The sequence below is a fragment of the Terrapene carolina genome, unplaced genomic scaffold (genome assembly GCF_002925995.2).
Source record: "Terrapene carolina triunguis isolate 2854851 unplaced genomic scaffold, T_m_triunguis-2.0 Scaffold58, whole genome shotgun sequence".
NCBI lineage: Eukaryota > Metazoa > Chordata > Testudines > Emydidae > Terrapene > Terrapene triunguis.
The window spans coordinates 94,304,715-94,322,544 of record NW_020664409.1 but is presented as its reverse complement, the minus strand read 5'-3'; the positions used below and the strand labels follow the sequence as shown (position 1 = coordinate 94,322,544).

General features: G+C 42.5%; 1 protein-coding gene across 11 annotated transcripts in view; it reads left to right on the top strand.

Moving 5' to 3' along the window:
* MTSS1 (MTSS I-BAR domain containing 1) overlaps positions 1-17,830 on the top strand; it is a 169,953-nt gene that overhangs the window by 122,196 nt on the left and 29,927 nt on the right. For 6 of the 11 annotated variants that reach the window (XM_026646446.2, XM_026646420.2, XM_026646403.2 and 3 more), the window contains exons 4-6: positions 2,069-2,153; positions 3,660-3,751; positions 6,005-6,079. In XM_026646446.2, coding sequence (XP_026502231.1) covers positions 2,069-2,153; positions 3,660-3,751; positions 6,005-6,079 — 252 coding nt within the window. Of the gene's footprint in view, positions 1-2,068; positions 2,154-3,659; positions 3,752-6,004; positions 6,080-12,422; positions 12,435-17,830 lie in introns of all 11 variants that reach the window. The other 5 variants (XM_024205465.3, XM_024205471.3, XM_024205467.3 and 2 more) reach the window with 1 other exon arrangement.

The following is a 17,830-nucleotide window of genomic DNA, read 5'->3' as shown; positions in this document are numbered from 1 at the left end:
GTGCATATTTATGTTGGTTGGTTACTGCTACTTGGGTTATAATAGTACTACCTGGCAGTTTTTATTAGTGCCCTTATTTATTTTAGCTGACCCTTATTCCCCATTTTACAAAACACGTTCCCCATTTTCTGTTCTTAAATGGCTCTTCCTTTTCTCATGGTGTAAGGTTAGGGAAGCATAAATATTAACCTATAAAAACCCTAGAATACTTGTGTTCCTGTTCAAGTTTCCCCAGTTCTTGCATAATGCAGCATTTAACTGTATCTTGAATGATAAGTTACTCCACAAATGACAGTGGAGAAAGTTTTAGCACTCATTTCTTAGGAGACCTTCCTTGAAATCTCCAGTAGGAGTTCTGCTTCCATTAGGACAAGAAGTTCTGTTCTTTGCTTGTTTTTTAATGGCCTGGTAGTTCTCTGTTAGGGGGAATGAAGAATAAGACCATACTGAGCATGTGGGACAAGAAAGATACTGTCAGTAGCAGACATAGTTTTTCACTGTGGGAAACAAGGGGTCTGACTTTTCCACTTTTTGGTACCCGGCTCTATGTGCAGTAACAACTTTTGTATGAAACTGCAGTACTAACGAGAGAAGACTGATCTGCCTCCACTGTAAAGACCCATTCAAGTCTGCAAGCTTTCTTCAGTCATTGTTTTTGCACAATTGTTAGCTATACTACGGCACCTTAATACTTATAAACGTTAGTAAAACTTTAATAATGAACATAAAGAAGTTTAAATTAATTCTTTAAAGGAATTTAATTCTGAACATGTTCAAAAGGGTAAATAAAAGGCTTCTGCCATAATAAGAGCCAAAAAATAAAAACCCACATCATTTTGTGCAAAATATTTGCAATTTCATTCTGGGTCATTTGGTGGGCCCAAAATTTTGCTATTTGTGAAAATAATTTTAACATCAAAACGTGACATTTGGCAATTTTTTTTAAATGTAAAAATTGATTTTCAAATTGAAATATTGACCATATTGAGCTTTTCACTTGAAAATAAATACTTTCTGCTTAAACAGTCTAGTTTTTAGGAAAACTCACAACATTTCAAAGTATATTGCAAAATCAGATCAATATCACAATCAAAATGAAAAACTTTACATCTTGAGATTTTAAAACTGTTATGGGTGTTTCACACAATCCTGGTGAATATTTTTAACAAATTAGTTAGGACTTTGTGTAGAAGTTTGCTGAGATGCTACAGCTAGAACCATCTGGCTATCAAAACAAAAGCTAACTGAATACAGAAAAGGCCGAGATGATTGTTTAATTAAATTATAGAGCGGGCAAATGCTTGCTTTAAAAGAAAATATACTTTGGGGAGAAAAAGTCCTAAAAATTAATCATTTGCTGTCAAGAGACGTTCTCATTTGGAGGCACTGAAATGAGTGACTGGGAGTGTAGCGCACATAAACAGTGCCATCTTCTGGCAATATTGTGAAGTGATAGATGCATGGTCTATGACGACTACCGATCTGTGTTCTATATACAGGATTGGGTTTGGGAAGAGAGAGCGTAATCTGTGCTGAAATGGGTGTTTTAAATACCAAAACCTTTGCAATATTGGCTGTGAAGAATCTGGCAAAAGGAAATTAGTCAAAAGTCCTGGATATGTTGTTTCAAGACTTTGGATTACTGTGTCTCTCTAGACACTGACCTGATCAGTGTTTGTTACTGCTCCCAACTCTCTCTCTCCTCTCTTTACCCTGCTTCTTCCTCCTACACACCCAGCTCTGGTCTCCCAGCTCTTGTGCTCCTTTTGGATCCCTTCCAAGTAAAATGTTGAGAGTATGTTGATCCTCTACACATTCTTGGCACGCTAAGGTCTCTAGAGAGAAAACTATTTTGTCCTCTTGTTAATCCAGTTCTGGGCTTCTGGTGATCAGCAATAAATCTCTTTTCCTAAATGTCAAATATTGTTTAGTAGTTCTGCTGTGTTAATAGTACACTAGGGACTTGATTTTACAATGTGATATTTAATTCAGCTTCCCTCTACATCACAGTGAGAGTTTCACATCCGAGAGATCCCTGTCCCTTAACTCTTTTGTATTTCGTTTTCAGGTGGTACCAGAGAAATTGGGTCTGCCCTGACGAGAATGTGCATGAGACACAGAAGTATAGAGTCCAAACTCAGGCAGTTTTCAAGGTGAGCAGTTACACAGCCTGGCCCAAAGCTTGGGAATCACTCTTCACTGGCTACTGGACTACAGTCAAAACATAATTGTTACACAGCCCCTTTCATTCAGGAGCACGTTAAGCTGTTTACCAGTGTTGGCTTCCAGCTGACCTCTGACTTAGTCAGTAAGAACAGGCTTTCTTTTCTCTCCCCCAACAAATTGGACTTTATAGAAATAGAGAGGAACAGGGATTTAGCTGCTCATTCTGAGAGTTGGACTTGCCAGCTCAAGCTGCTTTAAATGCTGGAAATTCCTGTCCTCAAAGTTACTGTAGCTCAGCAGTGAGCAGTCAATTCATGGTGTTGGGGACCGGGCTTAGAATTTCTGTGTTGTCACTGAGTTAAAGTAAATGCAAGTACTTCACCCCGTTTTCTCAAATGCATGGGAATGTGAATAACTTGCAGCCAAGAAAGTTTGGGAGCAAACTGACATGAACTGAAGAACTCCTCCACTGCACCCCATTTCAGTAGATTTCTACAGAATGTAAAAATAGTGAGGTGGGGGAGGAGAACGCAATCTTGTTGTGTGTTAGGAAGAAAGCTGCCAGTGTGCTTACTTCAACACCTTTTATCATAGAAGTAAAGTGCATACTCTGCCAGTGATAAGAGGAAACTGTGACCTGCCATTTCTTTGACCTAGATACATTTTTTTAAATGGGGTAAATTTGAGGGACTGAAGATTGGTAAAAGGGGGTAGTTCTGTCATCTCTCAATTACTGGTTTGAATTCAGTTCATGTCAGCTGTGACCAAAAATTGGCTGGTCAGTAGCTTATTTTAAATGAGTTTGGTCTCAATCCAGTTCCCTAATGGACAGTTCCCAATGCCATATCACAGAATCCACAACCACAATTGAAACTCCTATTTAGCATTCTCAGCAGAGATGCCAGGAATTTAGTGGGCATAGAAACTGAATTACCCCAGCACCATGGTCCCCACTGATGAGGATTGGGGCACATGGATGGGGCAGAATATAGAAGCTTACACTGCTGCTGTTTGTGCTCTGCGTGTGCATTACATATTTGTACAATCTTTTTGGATAAATAGAAGCCATTAGTCTTCAGGACATCAATCTAGAGCATTCTGCAAACACTGACTTCTGCAAGCATGTGACAAATGAAAAATCTAATTGTTTACATTGTCCCTGTTTCAGGTCACTCTTCTGGTTTATATTCTATTCCACGCTGCCCCTGAACTTCTACACACTAATTCTTGTTGTCCTGTTATGTGTGTTTTTTGTGTGTGTCATCTTTGGCTTTCATCCAACCAGAGAAATTTGGGTCACGTTGTAACAACTATTTAACCACCTGATTCTATAGCAGGCACTTAAACACTTTCAAGTTTAGATATTTGCATTCCATGGCACTATTAACTGTTGGAGCAGAGTAAAATACTCCAATATTGACCTTGGCTCTGGATATAGAAATAAGGGCATCTGCAGGATTTGATTGCTCTTTGTGTTTTTTCAACAAAATTAGTGCTTTAATTGACTGTCTGATAAACCCACTTCAAGAACAGATGGAAGAGTGGAAGAAAGTGGCCAATCAACTGGATAAAGACCATGCAAAAGGTAGTTATAGAGGAAGAACACTGTAGTATAATAGGACAAGGTTGTAATACAAGATTTCTTCCTAACATGGCACTTCCCCTTTTACTGGGTATTGGGGAAACCATATTACACCTGCTTAAGATCTATACTAATTTTCCTCATTAGTTTTTGAAAAAACTACTTAGCAAATATAGTTAGCTAATTCTTCAAGCTTTACAGGCTTAATTTTGAAGCTAGGTGCTGAAGGGTCTAAATGAACTCTGTAATGAGCTGTTTTCAGCATATTACTAAACCTAGGTGAATCTTCTCTTGTAAATTTAAGTCTGGCATGGTGTTTTTCTCAGCAATCTCTTGCTGCGTGATGTCTTGTCATGCACTCTGCTGGGGGTATGGCACCCACCACTCGACAGCCCTGGGATTGCAGACTACCTGTAAGGTTAAGGCAAGTCTCAGCCAGACCACCCTCCAGATATCGTGTAGTCTTGTAAAGCATTCAGGTTTTTTTTGGTTTATATCCAATAGGATATAAGAGAGAAATATTCAAAGAGAACTTGGAAAACCATCTGTTAGAGGGCAGGAGAAGCCAACTTCCCACTCGGCAGAGCGAGAGTGGCAGTGCTGTTCCATGGTGGGGTGATCTCTCCCGTAGAATGCACAATGTGGGGAGAGAGGGATAGTTGCACACAGCTGGAGCCATGGCTGTTGCCAGGAAACAATTTCAGACATACGAGGCGTTGCATTGGGGGCGGTTGACCTCCGACACAGCCGTTTGAACTTGTTTATGTTTTGCTGTTAGCCTTTAAAATTCAAGTCCTTGGGTCTGCGTGAACAAAGCAAAATCATGCTTGCTGATCTAATAATGCTCTGAGCATTCAGATCAGGGTCTCCTGTGTGGCTGTGCAGCGACCCGGGCTTGTTGGACTGAGCAGTTGAGACTCCTGTGGAGGCTGCACAGTGGTCCCTATGGGAGGAAGTGCCTCTTAGCACCCAGTTGATGTTGTGGCCTAATAGAAGCATCAACAGTCTCTGAAAGAATTTCCATCCTATCCTTCACCCTTGCAACTACAGAGGTGCCTGGGGGAGATTTAAGCAGAGAGAAGCAGTGGGCAGGAGGGATCAGCTAGGCTCCTAAATGTGGGGCTCTCTGAAGAGTGGAGGTTGGGGCTCAGTGCAGCCAAGTGGATAGAGCACTGGAATGGGGTGCAGGAGACCTCGGTTCAATTGCTGGCCATGCCACTGTCCTGCTGGGTGATGTTGGGCAAGTCACTTCCTTTTCTATGCCTCAGTTTTTCCATCTGTAAAATTGGGATTATGATACCGACCTCCACTATAAACCCCTTTGAGATCTACTGATGGAAAATAGTATATAAGAGCAAGGTGGTATTGCTGTTAAAACAGATGAGAGATTGCATACCTGGGACCAAAACAATTTTCCAAAATGGACACACATTCACGAAATGTGTCGGTCAACCAGAATCTGCATTTTCTTTTACATTTTTTTTTTTTGCAAAAAGAGTTTCAGCCAAAAAGTTTTGCCTAGCTCTAGATATGACATCCCTTCCCTGACTTTCAAAGGGGATAGTAAATATAATGTTCTCTATTTTACAGTTAGTGGATACTAATTTTTGAACACACATGTTCTGAGAGGCCTGTCAAAATCCTCCTGTGTTCCATTGCTATTAGTGGATAAGTCATGAATCAAGCTAGTTCTCTCATTTTGTGTTGTGTTCACTGATATTTCTGTAAAGACCTAGTTTATTTGGAAAAAAGGCCATTGGGGGTACGTGTACACTGCATGGCACAGGAGCGGTTGGCTCGCGTTAGCTGACTCAGGCTGATGGGGTGCAGACGGTCTACTATAAAATTCCAGTGTAGACATTTGGACTCAGGCTAGAGCCTGGGCTCTGAGGCTCTGCCAGGGGGAAGTGTCTGAAAGCCCGGGAGCCAGCCCAAGCCCGAATGTCTCCACTGCGATTTTTAGCCCCACCGCACAAGCTCCACGAGCCTGATTCAGCTGACCCAGGCTCTCGGATTCAGTGCTGTGTGTGTAGGTGTACCCTGTGAGCACTGTTTCACCCAAAACCAAAGCTACAGACACTACAAAATGTCAATCTGATTTTTAAGCTGCTCTGATTAAAAGTGAATATCCCTGTGTGCTGTGCTAAAATTTCTAGTCTAGGGAACATTTATAGTGTCTTAAAACATAGTCTTTTTTGTAAAACCAAAGACTGAACCAAGTATCAAATGTGTTGATATACAGACTGTGTTTTTTAGAGTACAAAAAAGCCCGCCAAGAGATAAAAAAGAAGTCGTCAGACACGCTGAAACTGCAGAAGAAAGCAAAGAAAGGTAACTTTCTCCATACTTTTATCATTGAGATACTTCTGTGAAGGATTCATTGGCAAAAATTGCCTAGCTATAGGATGTTCTGTGGAAACCATCATTCCATATAGTGTCACATCTAATGTGTACCTGTCATGGTGTTCTAGTAGAAAGCATAAACGCTACTGTCTGTTTTAAAATGCCTTAAGAGTGTGAAAAATCTCTATATACAAAATTGATCAGCAGAGAGAGTTTTTAAAATGGAATATTTTTGTGGTTTTTTTTCATGTTAAGAAACTGATAATGTTGTATGACTTGTGCTGTGTTATACATGCAAAATTTCCTGGAAGCTTTGGAATAGTATAGAAAAGCCATTATGCAAATGCTCTGTAGTAGTTATAGCAGGAAATTATGCTGTTCCCCCTTTTCCACCCCCATCTTTTACAACCTATAATCTCCTAAACTTCCCATTGTTTGTTACAAGATTCATAAAATGACAGCTGTAGGAAGCTGGTATAGGTCGCTGTCAGAGAGTGCACTTAGCAATAGTAAAAAGCCAGAAGATGAGGTAAAGAAAGGCAGTACAATAGTTTCCTCCTCCTCCTCCTCCTCCTCCTCCCCAACAAAATTCCCAAGCTCTTTCTCTCATCCAGTGATACAATGTTTAGTAGCAGAATCTGTGGGTTTTCACAGTGGTTTGTTCCCCATTGGTGACTTGTCAGTGCTTTATTTTAAATTTGCACCTTCTTGAAGTCAGAGAGCTATGGTGGTAACACTGCAAAGTGAGGTTCCGAGCTCTGCTGAGCGATGCCCAAACCTCACCAGCCCGTAAGTTTCAGATTCTTACTACCGCCTCCGTACGCTTGCAAAACTGGACTGGAAACCTTGCAGGACCAGGCTCTCCTTACTTCCTGGTCCTGTGCTCTCTGATATCAGCTGGGTCGGAAATACGCTTTGGACAGGTCCCCTGTTGGAACTTATGCTTCCCATGCTGGCTGAAACCTGGAAGTGTAGAGCCAAGCCAAGTGAGTGGTGGGATGTGGAGTTTCCTTAACTTTCTACATCTCAGAGATTCAGATGAATTCATGTTTTATCCAAGGCATCCCTAACTTCCCTTTCTGACCACTGAGTTAGCAGAGTTTATGAACAAGTATTCTAATGGATGATCATATGACTAAATTATTTCATAGTAAATAAATTGCTCTTGAAGCTTTTCTAGCTATTTAAAGGAAGAATGGAGAGGAAGGAAAAAAAATAGCAAAAGACTGCAAAATAGGGGATTAGCACAGTGGGGCCAGCAGTCTTTGCTGGTATCAGGAGTTCTTCTGGGGAAGAATCCAATATCAAATCATAACATCGGTTTAGGTTCTTAGCTTTGTTTACTCCTTGTTTGAAAAATTGGCTGATTTCAGTCTTAATTTTATCGAACTAGTGTATGCTATTCCCCTCCCAACCACCTGCAGTCCCCCTTTCTTCTTCATTGGATACCATGAGCAACCCTGCAGTGCATGGCATCCTTCAGATGGAGAGTTACAGAGAACGTGTCCAGAGTGGGACCATGGAACCATCTTTACATGAGTTTTGTCTCAGAGGTTATCCCCTAGCGGGTTATCCCTTGCGCTCTCCCAGGCCAGCCGGCACACTCAGTGGTGCAGAGATTCCCTGGAGAGAAGGAACACTTAATGCCTTCTCTGCTGGAGCATGGAGATATGTTCAGTGCTGTCCTATCTAGTTTCTTATACCAGGCTCATCACCATAGTATCTGAGCATCTTCCAGAAATGCATTAAGCAAGGTGACTAATGTGTGTGTTCTCTTATCCTGTCTCCATGTACAGGAGGGTGTGCAGTGGAGCGTGTTGCCTTTATTTATTTATTTTTTTAAAGGAACCAGAGCTGGCTAAAAGAAGATCAGCTCAATGTGGTGTCTTTTATTTTATTTTGTGAAAGGATTAAAAGGGGAAAAGTAAAAGGCCATTTGCGTTAGTGTCTCCATCGTGACACAGATTCCATGGTGGTAATACTGTGAATAGGTACTGGTTTAAAAATCCAGTCACCCTTTCTAAATGTTGGCACCTTGGGATATGCTGTCAGACTCCTTACTGAATCACCCATGCTGGTGTGCAATGCATTCTTGTGACACTTCAGCTCCCTGAGTCATCTCTGTCTTGAAGAATCCAAAGTTTCTTTAAGGTAGGAATTGAGGACAAGATTAATGGCAAAGGGAGCAGCAAGGGAGGTTGGAAATTAGAAGAGCAAAGGAAGCCAGCCAAATAGCCAATCCAATACACAGTGAAATCAGGGTCCACCATGTTTCTTAGGAAACCTTTGTGCCTTCTCTCTCTCTCTCTCTACTTTGAGTATGGATACACAGCTACCTAGCTACAGACTAAAGCTTATGTAGAAGTGAAAAAAATGAATTCCTGAGTCTGTCAGCCCAGTGGATATCACACACAATGGAGAGGAGAGTAGCTACTTCCTCTAACATTGGAAAAAACAATGAAGTGTAGAAGAAAATAAGTGTCAGGTGCTTTCTCTTCTCCCTATCCCCTGCTTTCTGATCCCCATACTTGAAGCATCAAGACATTGTCCTTAAAATAAAATCTGTGTCTAGCCAAAAGCAGGCATCATGAAGGCAAAACTGTTTTTATGCTTCCTTCTAAATATCTGCTTAATATGCCTCAGTCCTGACTGCATTATTCTTGCTATCAATCTGCAGTGTCTTATAAGCAGAAACTTCTAGTAGTGACAAACTGAAGTAGGGCTTGGTAATTGTCAAAGCTTCTACCAGGCACTACATTGACAACACTAAGCTAATTCCATTCTAGATAGAAGCAGGATTTGAACCACAATCTCTAGAGGGCCGGGGAACTAACAAGTAAGTGTATTAACTTTAAAATCCAAAAATCTTGACGACATGACACATGTAAGTTTCAAATGAGTATCCATGTACTCATACCAGTGTGTCTATCACCTGTTTCTTCCCCCCTCCCACTTCCTGTTAGTCATAAACTCATTTGTCTGTTACATTCCTCATTAAAATTAAACCCTTTCCAAGCAGGAATTTATCCCTTTTGTTTTCTGTGATGTTCCTAGCACACTTTGGAGAACTATAAAACAACAAATAAGATAATCTTTCACCTTCCACTCCTCAAATATATTTTAACAAACCTTATGATCCAAGATGGGTCAATGGGGCAGTGCTGAGATCTGGATCCAGATTAAATTTAAGGTAAGATTTGGTGCCAGAATTTTGCTAGCTTTGCATAGCAAGATTTCTGCCACAACTGAATTGGAAAGTAGACCCCTCTTGGCTTTGGATACAAACTATATGGGTAGCATTGGATCCAGAGATTTGAGTATAATCTTCCGCCTCAACACAATGCATCCTTCATCCCCGTCACTTAGAATTCAAAGAGGGTTAAATGTATTTGGGCCATCTTTTTTTGTTTTGTGTAGACTATATTCCAATCCCATGTGACTATGTGGAAACTCAACTTTGGACTTTCTTGAGATCAGTAATTAGAAATTATACCTATGGAATCAGTGGTGTTAATTGGGATAAATGTGTTTCCTTTTAAGATGAATGGGAAGCACTAGAACGCTAAACTAAATGAATGATTTTAGGATTGCTTTTTCCGAGTTTGCAAAAAGGTATTTGGCAAAATGGTAGGACTTTTATGGAAAGGGAAATGGAGATTTTACAACTTTCTTGGGAATCTTTTTGTTTTTGTACATTGCAGTTGTTTCTTGTGGCTGCTTTATGACAAACTTATTAAGACTATAGGAAAAGCATATGTTTTAATTGATCTACATTTTTCATTTATTTTTTTGTTTCCAATGGATGTAATTACATGTTCCATCTTTAAATTGCACTCCTTTTTCACATTGATCTCTTTGGCACCAAAAAAATCAGTCCTTCCCACTTTTTTGTGTACTCCGTGTGCATAGGAACTGATTCAGTAAATCATGTAAGCATGTGCTTAAAATGAGGTGTATACTTCAAGTGTTGTGATGAATTGGGACCAGGTCCCCAGCTGGTGTAAATTGTTGTAGCTATTTTTGTAGGTGTAAACATTTCGGGGGAGGGGGACAGGGGTGAGTTAACTTTGTTAGGCACATTTGAACTAAAAATCATATTTTAAAAAAAATTAACTAAAATCATGAATAACCTCATAGGTTATAATTGAAAAAAATATAAAATCTAATTACATCTAGCTAGACTACTCAGATTTCACTATTGCTTAATTTGTGTTTGGTAGGTTTTGCTTTCAGGGTCTTTGTGGAGCATTGTGTTAGTCCAAGGGCTGCAAACACTGCAAGGGAAAATGATTAAATCTGAAGCAATTTCAGATAGATAAATCTTTTGGGGGAGCGGAAGCAATTAATAGTCAAAAATCCCTTCTCCCCTCCCCCAATAAATTTTATAAAACTTATACAAAACCTGCATTTTGGATCTCAACTACGCAATAAAGTCCCTTTAGAGCACTACTTGCACTTAATATATCTGAATGGGGACATTTCTCATCCCATCAGTAGCCAGTGTCTAAGTTCATGACATGTAGGGCTAATGGTAAAGCAAATCTAATGTATTTACTTTAGATACCGATTCTCAGTACTTTTGAGTTACTCAGCAGTTCTTGAGAACTTGCTCTTCAGAATTTTTGTGTATACATGTATATATGAGATTTGCTTTTTATTAAGTAGCTTTAGAAGCTCTTTAAATTCTCTTTTTTTTTGTTAGACAAGATAAATGCTCCCATTTTTAGGATTCCTTTTGTCAGTTGATTTTGACATTTTAATTTCTGAATTTTTATCACAGCTGTAGAATATTAAGGATGATTATGTACCTGGCACCTTTTCTGAGGGAGAAAATAAATAATTGCATGCCAATATTATAGTGATGGCAGCCATATAAATACTTAAATCGATTAGCATTTTGTTTAAAATCTCTTAGCTCAATTTTGCAGTCCTTAGTACGGAAAGCTCTCGTCAACTCTCACTGGAGTTGCGTGCAGGTAAAGGACCTCTGATCAGGTCCAGTTTTAGAATGTGTCTACACTAGGATTTTCCCCCTTAAAGTAAGCACATGTGCTACCACAGTGCATGCAGCTCCAGCCATAGGCACCGACTTCCCCTTTGCCCGATGGGTGCTCGACCCTGCCCTGTCCCTTCCCCGTCCCTGCCCTGCCCTCGCCCCGCCCCCTTCCCCCCCTTCCCCCAAGTCCTGGCCCCTGCCCCATCTCTTCTCCACCTCCTCCCCTGAGCATGCCGCATCCCCGCTCCTCCCCCTCCCTGCCGGAAAGTCCAAAGCGCCACCAAACAGCTGTTTGGCGGCGGTTGGGCAGGAAGCGCTGGGAGGTAGGCGGAGGAGCAGTGACACGGTGTGCTCGGGGGAGGAGGAGGAGGTGGGGGGAGTTTGACTGCTGGTGGGTGCTAAGCACCCGCTAATTTTTCCCTGTGGGTGCTCCAGCCCCGGAGCACCCACAGAGTCGGCACCTATGGCTCCAGTAGTGGGAATGTAGATAGAGCTGACTGCAGTACAACCAGGCTTGGAACAGTGATTATTGCTAAATTGGAGGTAACAACTTTTAGAAACTTTAGGAGAAAATTGTAGTGTAAACAAGACACCTAGGAACATGTTATTTCTCACACCTCTATCATGTAAGCTCTGCTGGGGACAAAATGAAAATAAAGGTGTTAGGGAAATCATTGACCAGAAATCTTGTTTTGCTACTCCTTCCTTTTATCATGTTTAAAATCCCAACTTGCAGAGGGATTGTTTCCCCTTCGCAGTAGCAGCCTTCTGGCATTATTTTTTACTGCATCAACCTTTAGCTTATAAAACTGCAGCAGAAAGTATCCTGGAGCATGCTGCAGCAATCAGTGCAGTATGTCAGCATTGCAAGGACTTGAACTACTGTTATATGTATCACTGTTGCTTTAAATAGAGGGACAGGGAAAGTTAGACAAAAGGACATTTACTTCATTCTTGTTTATTAACTTAATGAATCTGAGAATTTCTTTAAGGATCAGCTACTGTGTTCTTGCTGTAAGTTAAACAATGTTGATTTTAAAAATTACTAAATGGGGTTAAAGTTAAACTCCCTTTAAAATATAACTGCTGGGCATGTAATGGGAGGTTTGTTTATTGATGAGCTGTTGTAAATCAACGCTAGCAGTTTTTCCTTGATACCAGCACATGAAGAAGTGAAAGTAGTGTAATCTGAAGTGACTCACTCTCTTATCCTGGAGCTGATATTGATGTATAAACACTAGGAATGCCGGAATACCAGTTTGACTTCTTTTTTATTTTCCTTTTTGTATCAATTTTGCATCCTGCAATTTCTCATCATGTGCACCTTCCCGCCAGCTGAGGCTCTGGGTAAGTCTGTGCCGTGCTGTATCCCTGGTGGCTGGTTGGTTGTAGTCCTTTCTGTGGCCTCTTCATGGTTGTCTAGTCTCCACTAGCTGCCTAGACTTTAATTTCTAATTAAAATAATAAAATCAAAATACTACCTATTCTCAATGATCTTGAAACTCCACAACCATTCTTTTAATTTTCTTTTTCTTTGCATCTAGTTGGAACACTGTAAAAGGGAAAAAAAATCTCTTTTGTAGTAGCTAAATTGTAGGTTTATTTTAGAAAGGGATTAATATGCACTGGTTAAATCATGCCATGCTTGTGAGAGAAGTTACATTAAACACACAATCTGTCGTCAGGGTGATGCCCAAATAATTATTTTTTCTTATTGCCAGTGTAATTTTTAAAGTCTAGAGCGTAAAATCCTTCGTGTTGTGTTTTTTGTAAACCTGTTATCTGAATCCCTTTTAAACACATTGCATGCACTTTTATGATTGATTAATAACAAATTATATTGATCTTTCAAAGGGGTGGAAATTGGATTCTTCTTTTTTGCTGCTTGACTAAGTCTTAAATCTATTGAATCAGAGGGTTATCTTCAACCATGATATTGGAAATTGAAAATGGTTGTCTTGTTTAGAGTTTTAGTATTTTTCTCCTTTTTGAAATTGTACTTTGCATTTTTCCTGGGCTTATCTAAATCCATAAGTTTGCATTACTTAGAGCTGGCCCTATAGGGACAACTAAAAATTTTTGCAGCATTAGGGACTGATCCAACGTCGTCTTGTAGTCACTAAAAAGACTCCCTTTGATTTCAGTGGGAGCTGGATTTGGAATTAGTTTCCGAAGTCAGCAGTAGCAGTAAGCTGTGTATAACAAGGGGAACACAAGTGGAAGACGGTGTAAGAGGGGTATTCATGTCTTCCTGTATTTGGACAACTGTTTACTGAGGGTCAAGTCCAGAGAGGAAATCCTCTGTCCTGTCCACATCACATAAATCATACCATGCCTCCTAGGTCTCATCCTAAACAGTGGAAGTCAACATTGGTTCCAACTCAAAGAATTATGCTCAGTGGGGCCCCGATAGACGATGAGTTAGAGAGCTTTTCTGCCAACCAAGCAATTCTCGGTGATTCACCACCTATGTCTAGAGCTGCAGTCTCAATCCTCAACCACAGCCTGAGTACCTCTGAGGTTGCTAGGCGATATGCCTGCATGCACGCAGGTAGATCAGTATGCCAGGCTGCACCTGTGTCCTTTCCAGATGTGGCTGAAGTTGGTCTATCATCTGAGCCGTCATCCCTTGGGCAGACTGGTCCGACTTCCTCCACCGATCCTAGACCCCTTACAATGGTGGATGGTTCAGGGCAACGTGTTCCAGGGCTTTCCTTTCACTCAGTCCCCACCGACCAGGACGATTGTCATCGATGCTTTCTTAATAGGTTGGGGAATGCGAGGGGAGGGGAAGCTGAAAGTTCAAGGCCTATAGTCAAAACAGGAAGCTTCTCTGCATATCTATGTCCTGGAGCTTTGTGCCATCTACAATGACTGTCAGGCCCTTCGAGATCACATCAGGGACTCGGCATTGCACATTCTTACCAACAATGCCACCACAGTGTATGACATGAACAGACAGGAGGTGATCAGGCTCTGACAGTTTTGCACTGGGAAAAACATTACCCCCCGTGGCCGATCACTTACTGGGATCCAGAATCACCTGGTGGATCACTCCAGTAGGAATTTCTCCTTTAATCATAAATGGTCTCTGAACCCCAGTGCCCTGCAGTCTACTTTTGCACTTCGGAGCATCCCAACAATCTGCCTGTTCACCAGCTGTTTTGCTCTTGGGGGGGTCTCAGTCCAGGCTCCTTGACCAATGCTTTTCGCCTGAGCTGCAAATCAGCACTCCTGTATGCCTTTCCTCCAATTCCAATCATCCTGTAGGTCATTCTCAAGCTGAAATTGGACTGTGTCAAGCTCATTCTCATTGCTCCAGGGTAGCCAAGACGGTGTTGGTTCTCCAGCCTCCTTGCATCATCAGTTTGGCCTTCCATATCTCTTGTTCTTCATTCTGACCTCCTTATTCAGCACCATGGTCAGGTTTTGCATCCCACACTCAACTTCCTGCATGTCTCAACATGGATGTTGCATGGTTACATGAAGAGGAGGAGGAACAATGTTCGGTGGCTGTCCAGCAAGTCTTACTCAATAGTAGGAAGCCCTCCACTGAGCCACCTCTTTGGTCAAGTGGAAGTGGTTCTTGATATGGTCGCTAGCCCAGGGAGTTAATCTGAAGCTGGTTTGTATCTAGGATATCTTGGAGTACCTGTTACACCTTCAGTCTTCTGGTCTTGTGCTTAGTTCGTTGAGAGTGCACATGGGAGCGATTTTGGCGTTTCATCTGCCCATCGATGGAAGATTGGTGTTTTCAAACCCCATGTCAGCGAGGTTCTTGAAAGGAGTCACTCGTCTCCACCTGCCACTTAGAGCCGATTCCTTTTTGAGACCTTAATACTATCTCAGCAGCTCTTGTGGGCCATTCGAGCCTCTGGCCACTTCTTCTTTTCTCCCGTCTGTGTCAAAAACTGCTTTCTTTATGGCATTAACATCTGCAAGGAGGTTGGGTGAGTTGTAGGTTCTGATGGCAGAGACCCCTTATGCACAGTTTTCTAAAGACAAAATAACCCTGTGGCCGCACCCTAAGTTTTTATCCAAAGTGATTACCCAGTTTCACTTGAATCAAGCAATCTATTTACCAGTATTCTTTCCTAAGCCACATTCAACACCAGAGGAACAATGTCTTCACACATTGGATGTCAAGAAATTTTTAGCTTTTTATCTAGAGAGGACCAAACCTTTGCATTCCTCATCTCATTTGTCTGTTTCATATGCAGACTGAATGAAGGGTCAAGCGGTCTCTTCACAGATGATCTCCGGGTGAATAACTTCCTGTATCATGACAGCCTACAAAGTAGCCCAGATTACGCCTTCTCAAAGGGTGCTGAGAGCTCATTCCACAAGCACCCACGCAACATTGAATGCATTTCTAAGTGACATTCCTATATTGAACATTTGCAGGGCTGCCACTTGGTCCTCTGTGCCTACTTTTATACGCCACTATGCCGTACTGCTGCATCTAGATCAGATGTAAACTATGGGAAGGCAATCCTGCAGTCCTCTGACCACCCTTATATGGCCAGAGGAAGGGGTAGGGCTGCAGGACATGAGCACTGCTCCTATGGATACTGCTAGGCAAAGTTCTCCAGCTGCGGTACCCTGGGCGCATGCACGCATAAGTAGAATACACATCTGCATCACCTCTCAAAAAACAACGGTTATAGATAGGTAACCGTTTTTTCTTGATGTTTGCAGGAATGGGGTTGGGCTTCTAATTACTGGGCTTCGAAGGATTCTGTTCTATAAGGTACCTTAGGCATTCCTTAGAGATTTTGGAGAAGGTTATTTGCAGGCCAATATAACACATTTGCTTTTTTCCTCTTTTGAAGATAGTCGGATTAATCCAACAGAAACCATTTTTTAACAGGCTATTCTGACAAATTGCAGATACTATTGTATAGTTTCGTCCCACCAGTCTGAAAACAGTTGCGTGGTTCTTTTGTTCGTGGACTACACCATAGTTTGTTTGTTTGTTGATTCACTGTGCAGTATTTACAGTAGTTAATTATATTGGAAGGTCAAAGTGCACACAGTTGCCATAGGAGAAGACTAGGGGGTGAGTGGCTACAGCAATTGTTTTTTGATGTTATTGTTTATGTGCTCAGCTTGTAAATGTGTAGTGTAAATTGTGTCATTTTGTGTAGAGTCCAAATTAATAATTCAATGCAGAAACCTGGAAGGAGTGGGGAAGCAATCTGTGAGCCCAAAAAGTGTGCAATGAAAGAAAAGTAGTTTTAATTGGACCAACATATATGGTGGTATCTATCTTGTCTACACTAACAATACCTTTAGTGTCCAAACCTAAATAGTGGGTGCATTTTATACTCCTGGGGGAATTCTGCTCCACTGCACATGCTCAGAATTCATGTCCCTCTTGTAGATTTCTTTGCATCCCCACAGAAAATGATGGGGAAGCAAAGGGATGCCGCGTGAGGGAAGGGACTGGGTATGCCCATGAGTGTCGTTTGGGGGGGACATTGCCTCCCCCCAAGCTGAGGCGAGGTGGGGGGGCACGCAGGGTCATGTACCACTGCCCCACCTGTTTCTGCGAGCACAAAGCTGCCTGGCTGAAGGAGGCTGGTGCTCTGCTCTCTGTCTCTGAAGCACACTGCCTCCTGGGTCCTAGTGCCTGGTTTGTGTACCATAGTGAGTGCCTGTGGTGTGGCAGGGTAAGGTGGGTGAGGGAAATGAGAGAAGGGGATGGGGTGGTGGGAAGAGACAGTGGGGAAGGAACAGGGGTGGGATAGGGCAAGGGAATATGGGAGTTTAGGTGAGGGGGATGGGGCAGAGGACAGTGGGGACAGGAAGGGGGAAGAGAAGAGGATAGAGGAATCGGGTAGGGTGGGGGGGAAGCAGGTGCCTGGCATGCAGCGTCCCTTCAGCAGCAGCAGCAGCTGGGGCTCTTCTGTTAAGCAGGCCCATCAAACCCCCACCCCGAGGAGCCCATCCCCTTGCACCTGGACACTCCGACAAGCCCCCTGCACCCAGACCCCCATCCCACTGAGCCCCAACCAGCTGCACCCAGACCACCACCTCATCAAACCCCACTCCCGCAGCACCCAGATCCCCCCACCGAGTCCCCCGCAACCAGAGCATCCCTGCTGAGCCCCAACCGCCTTCACCTGGCCCCCCCTGCAGAGTCCCATTGTCCCTGCGCCCGGAACCCTGCAGTGAGCCTCTGTGCATCCAGATGCCCCCACTGAGCCACCCACACCCAGGTTGCCCCACACAGAACCCTCTAACCCCACACCTGATCCCCCACACTTAGCCCCTCTATGCTTAGATCCTGCTGGGCTGAGCCTGCCCATACCTGGCTCACCTGGTGCAAAGGGGCAGGGCCCTGGGGTGTTCCTAGGGCAGGCCCCGCCCTTGCACTGTGTCAGGCTTGGGTGCAGCCTCACTGCCGAGTCTGTCCCGAGGGGGTTTGGAGCTGCAGAGTGATCTCCCGTCTCCATGCGCCCTGTGTTCCCCACTGCTATGCTGGAGCCTCCACATTTATTTATTGACAGATAAAATTTGCAGAATGTTGCAGAATTTTAAAATATTGTGCACAGAATTTTTAATTTTTTGGTGCAGAATTCCCTCAGTTCTGCAGTTGAAGCTACCTTTTATTTAAGTTGTACCACAAACCTCCGTCATGAAAACAAGTTGGAAATTAGAATTATTAGTTTTTAGTATGGTCCTTTCATTAAACTTTTGTTTTAATAGATGATTATTTAGGATTCAGGCTCACGAGCACA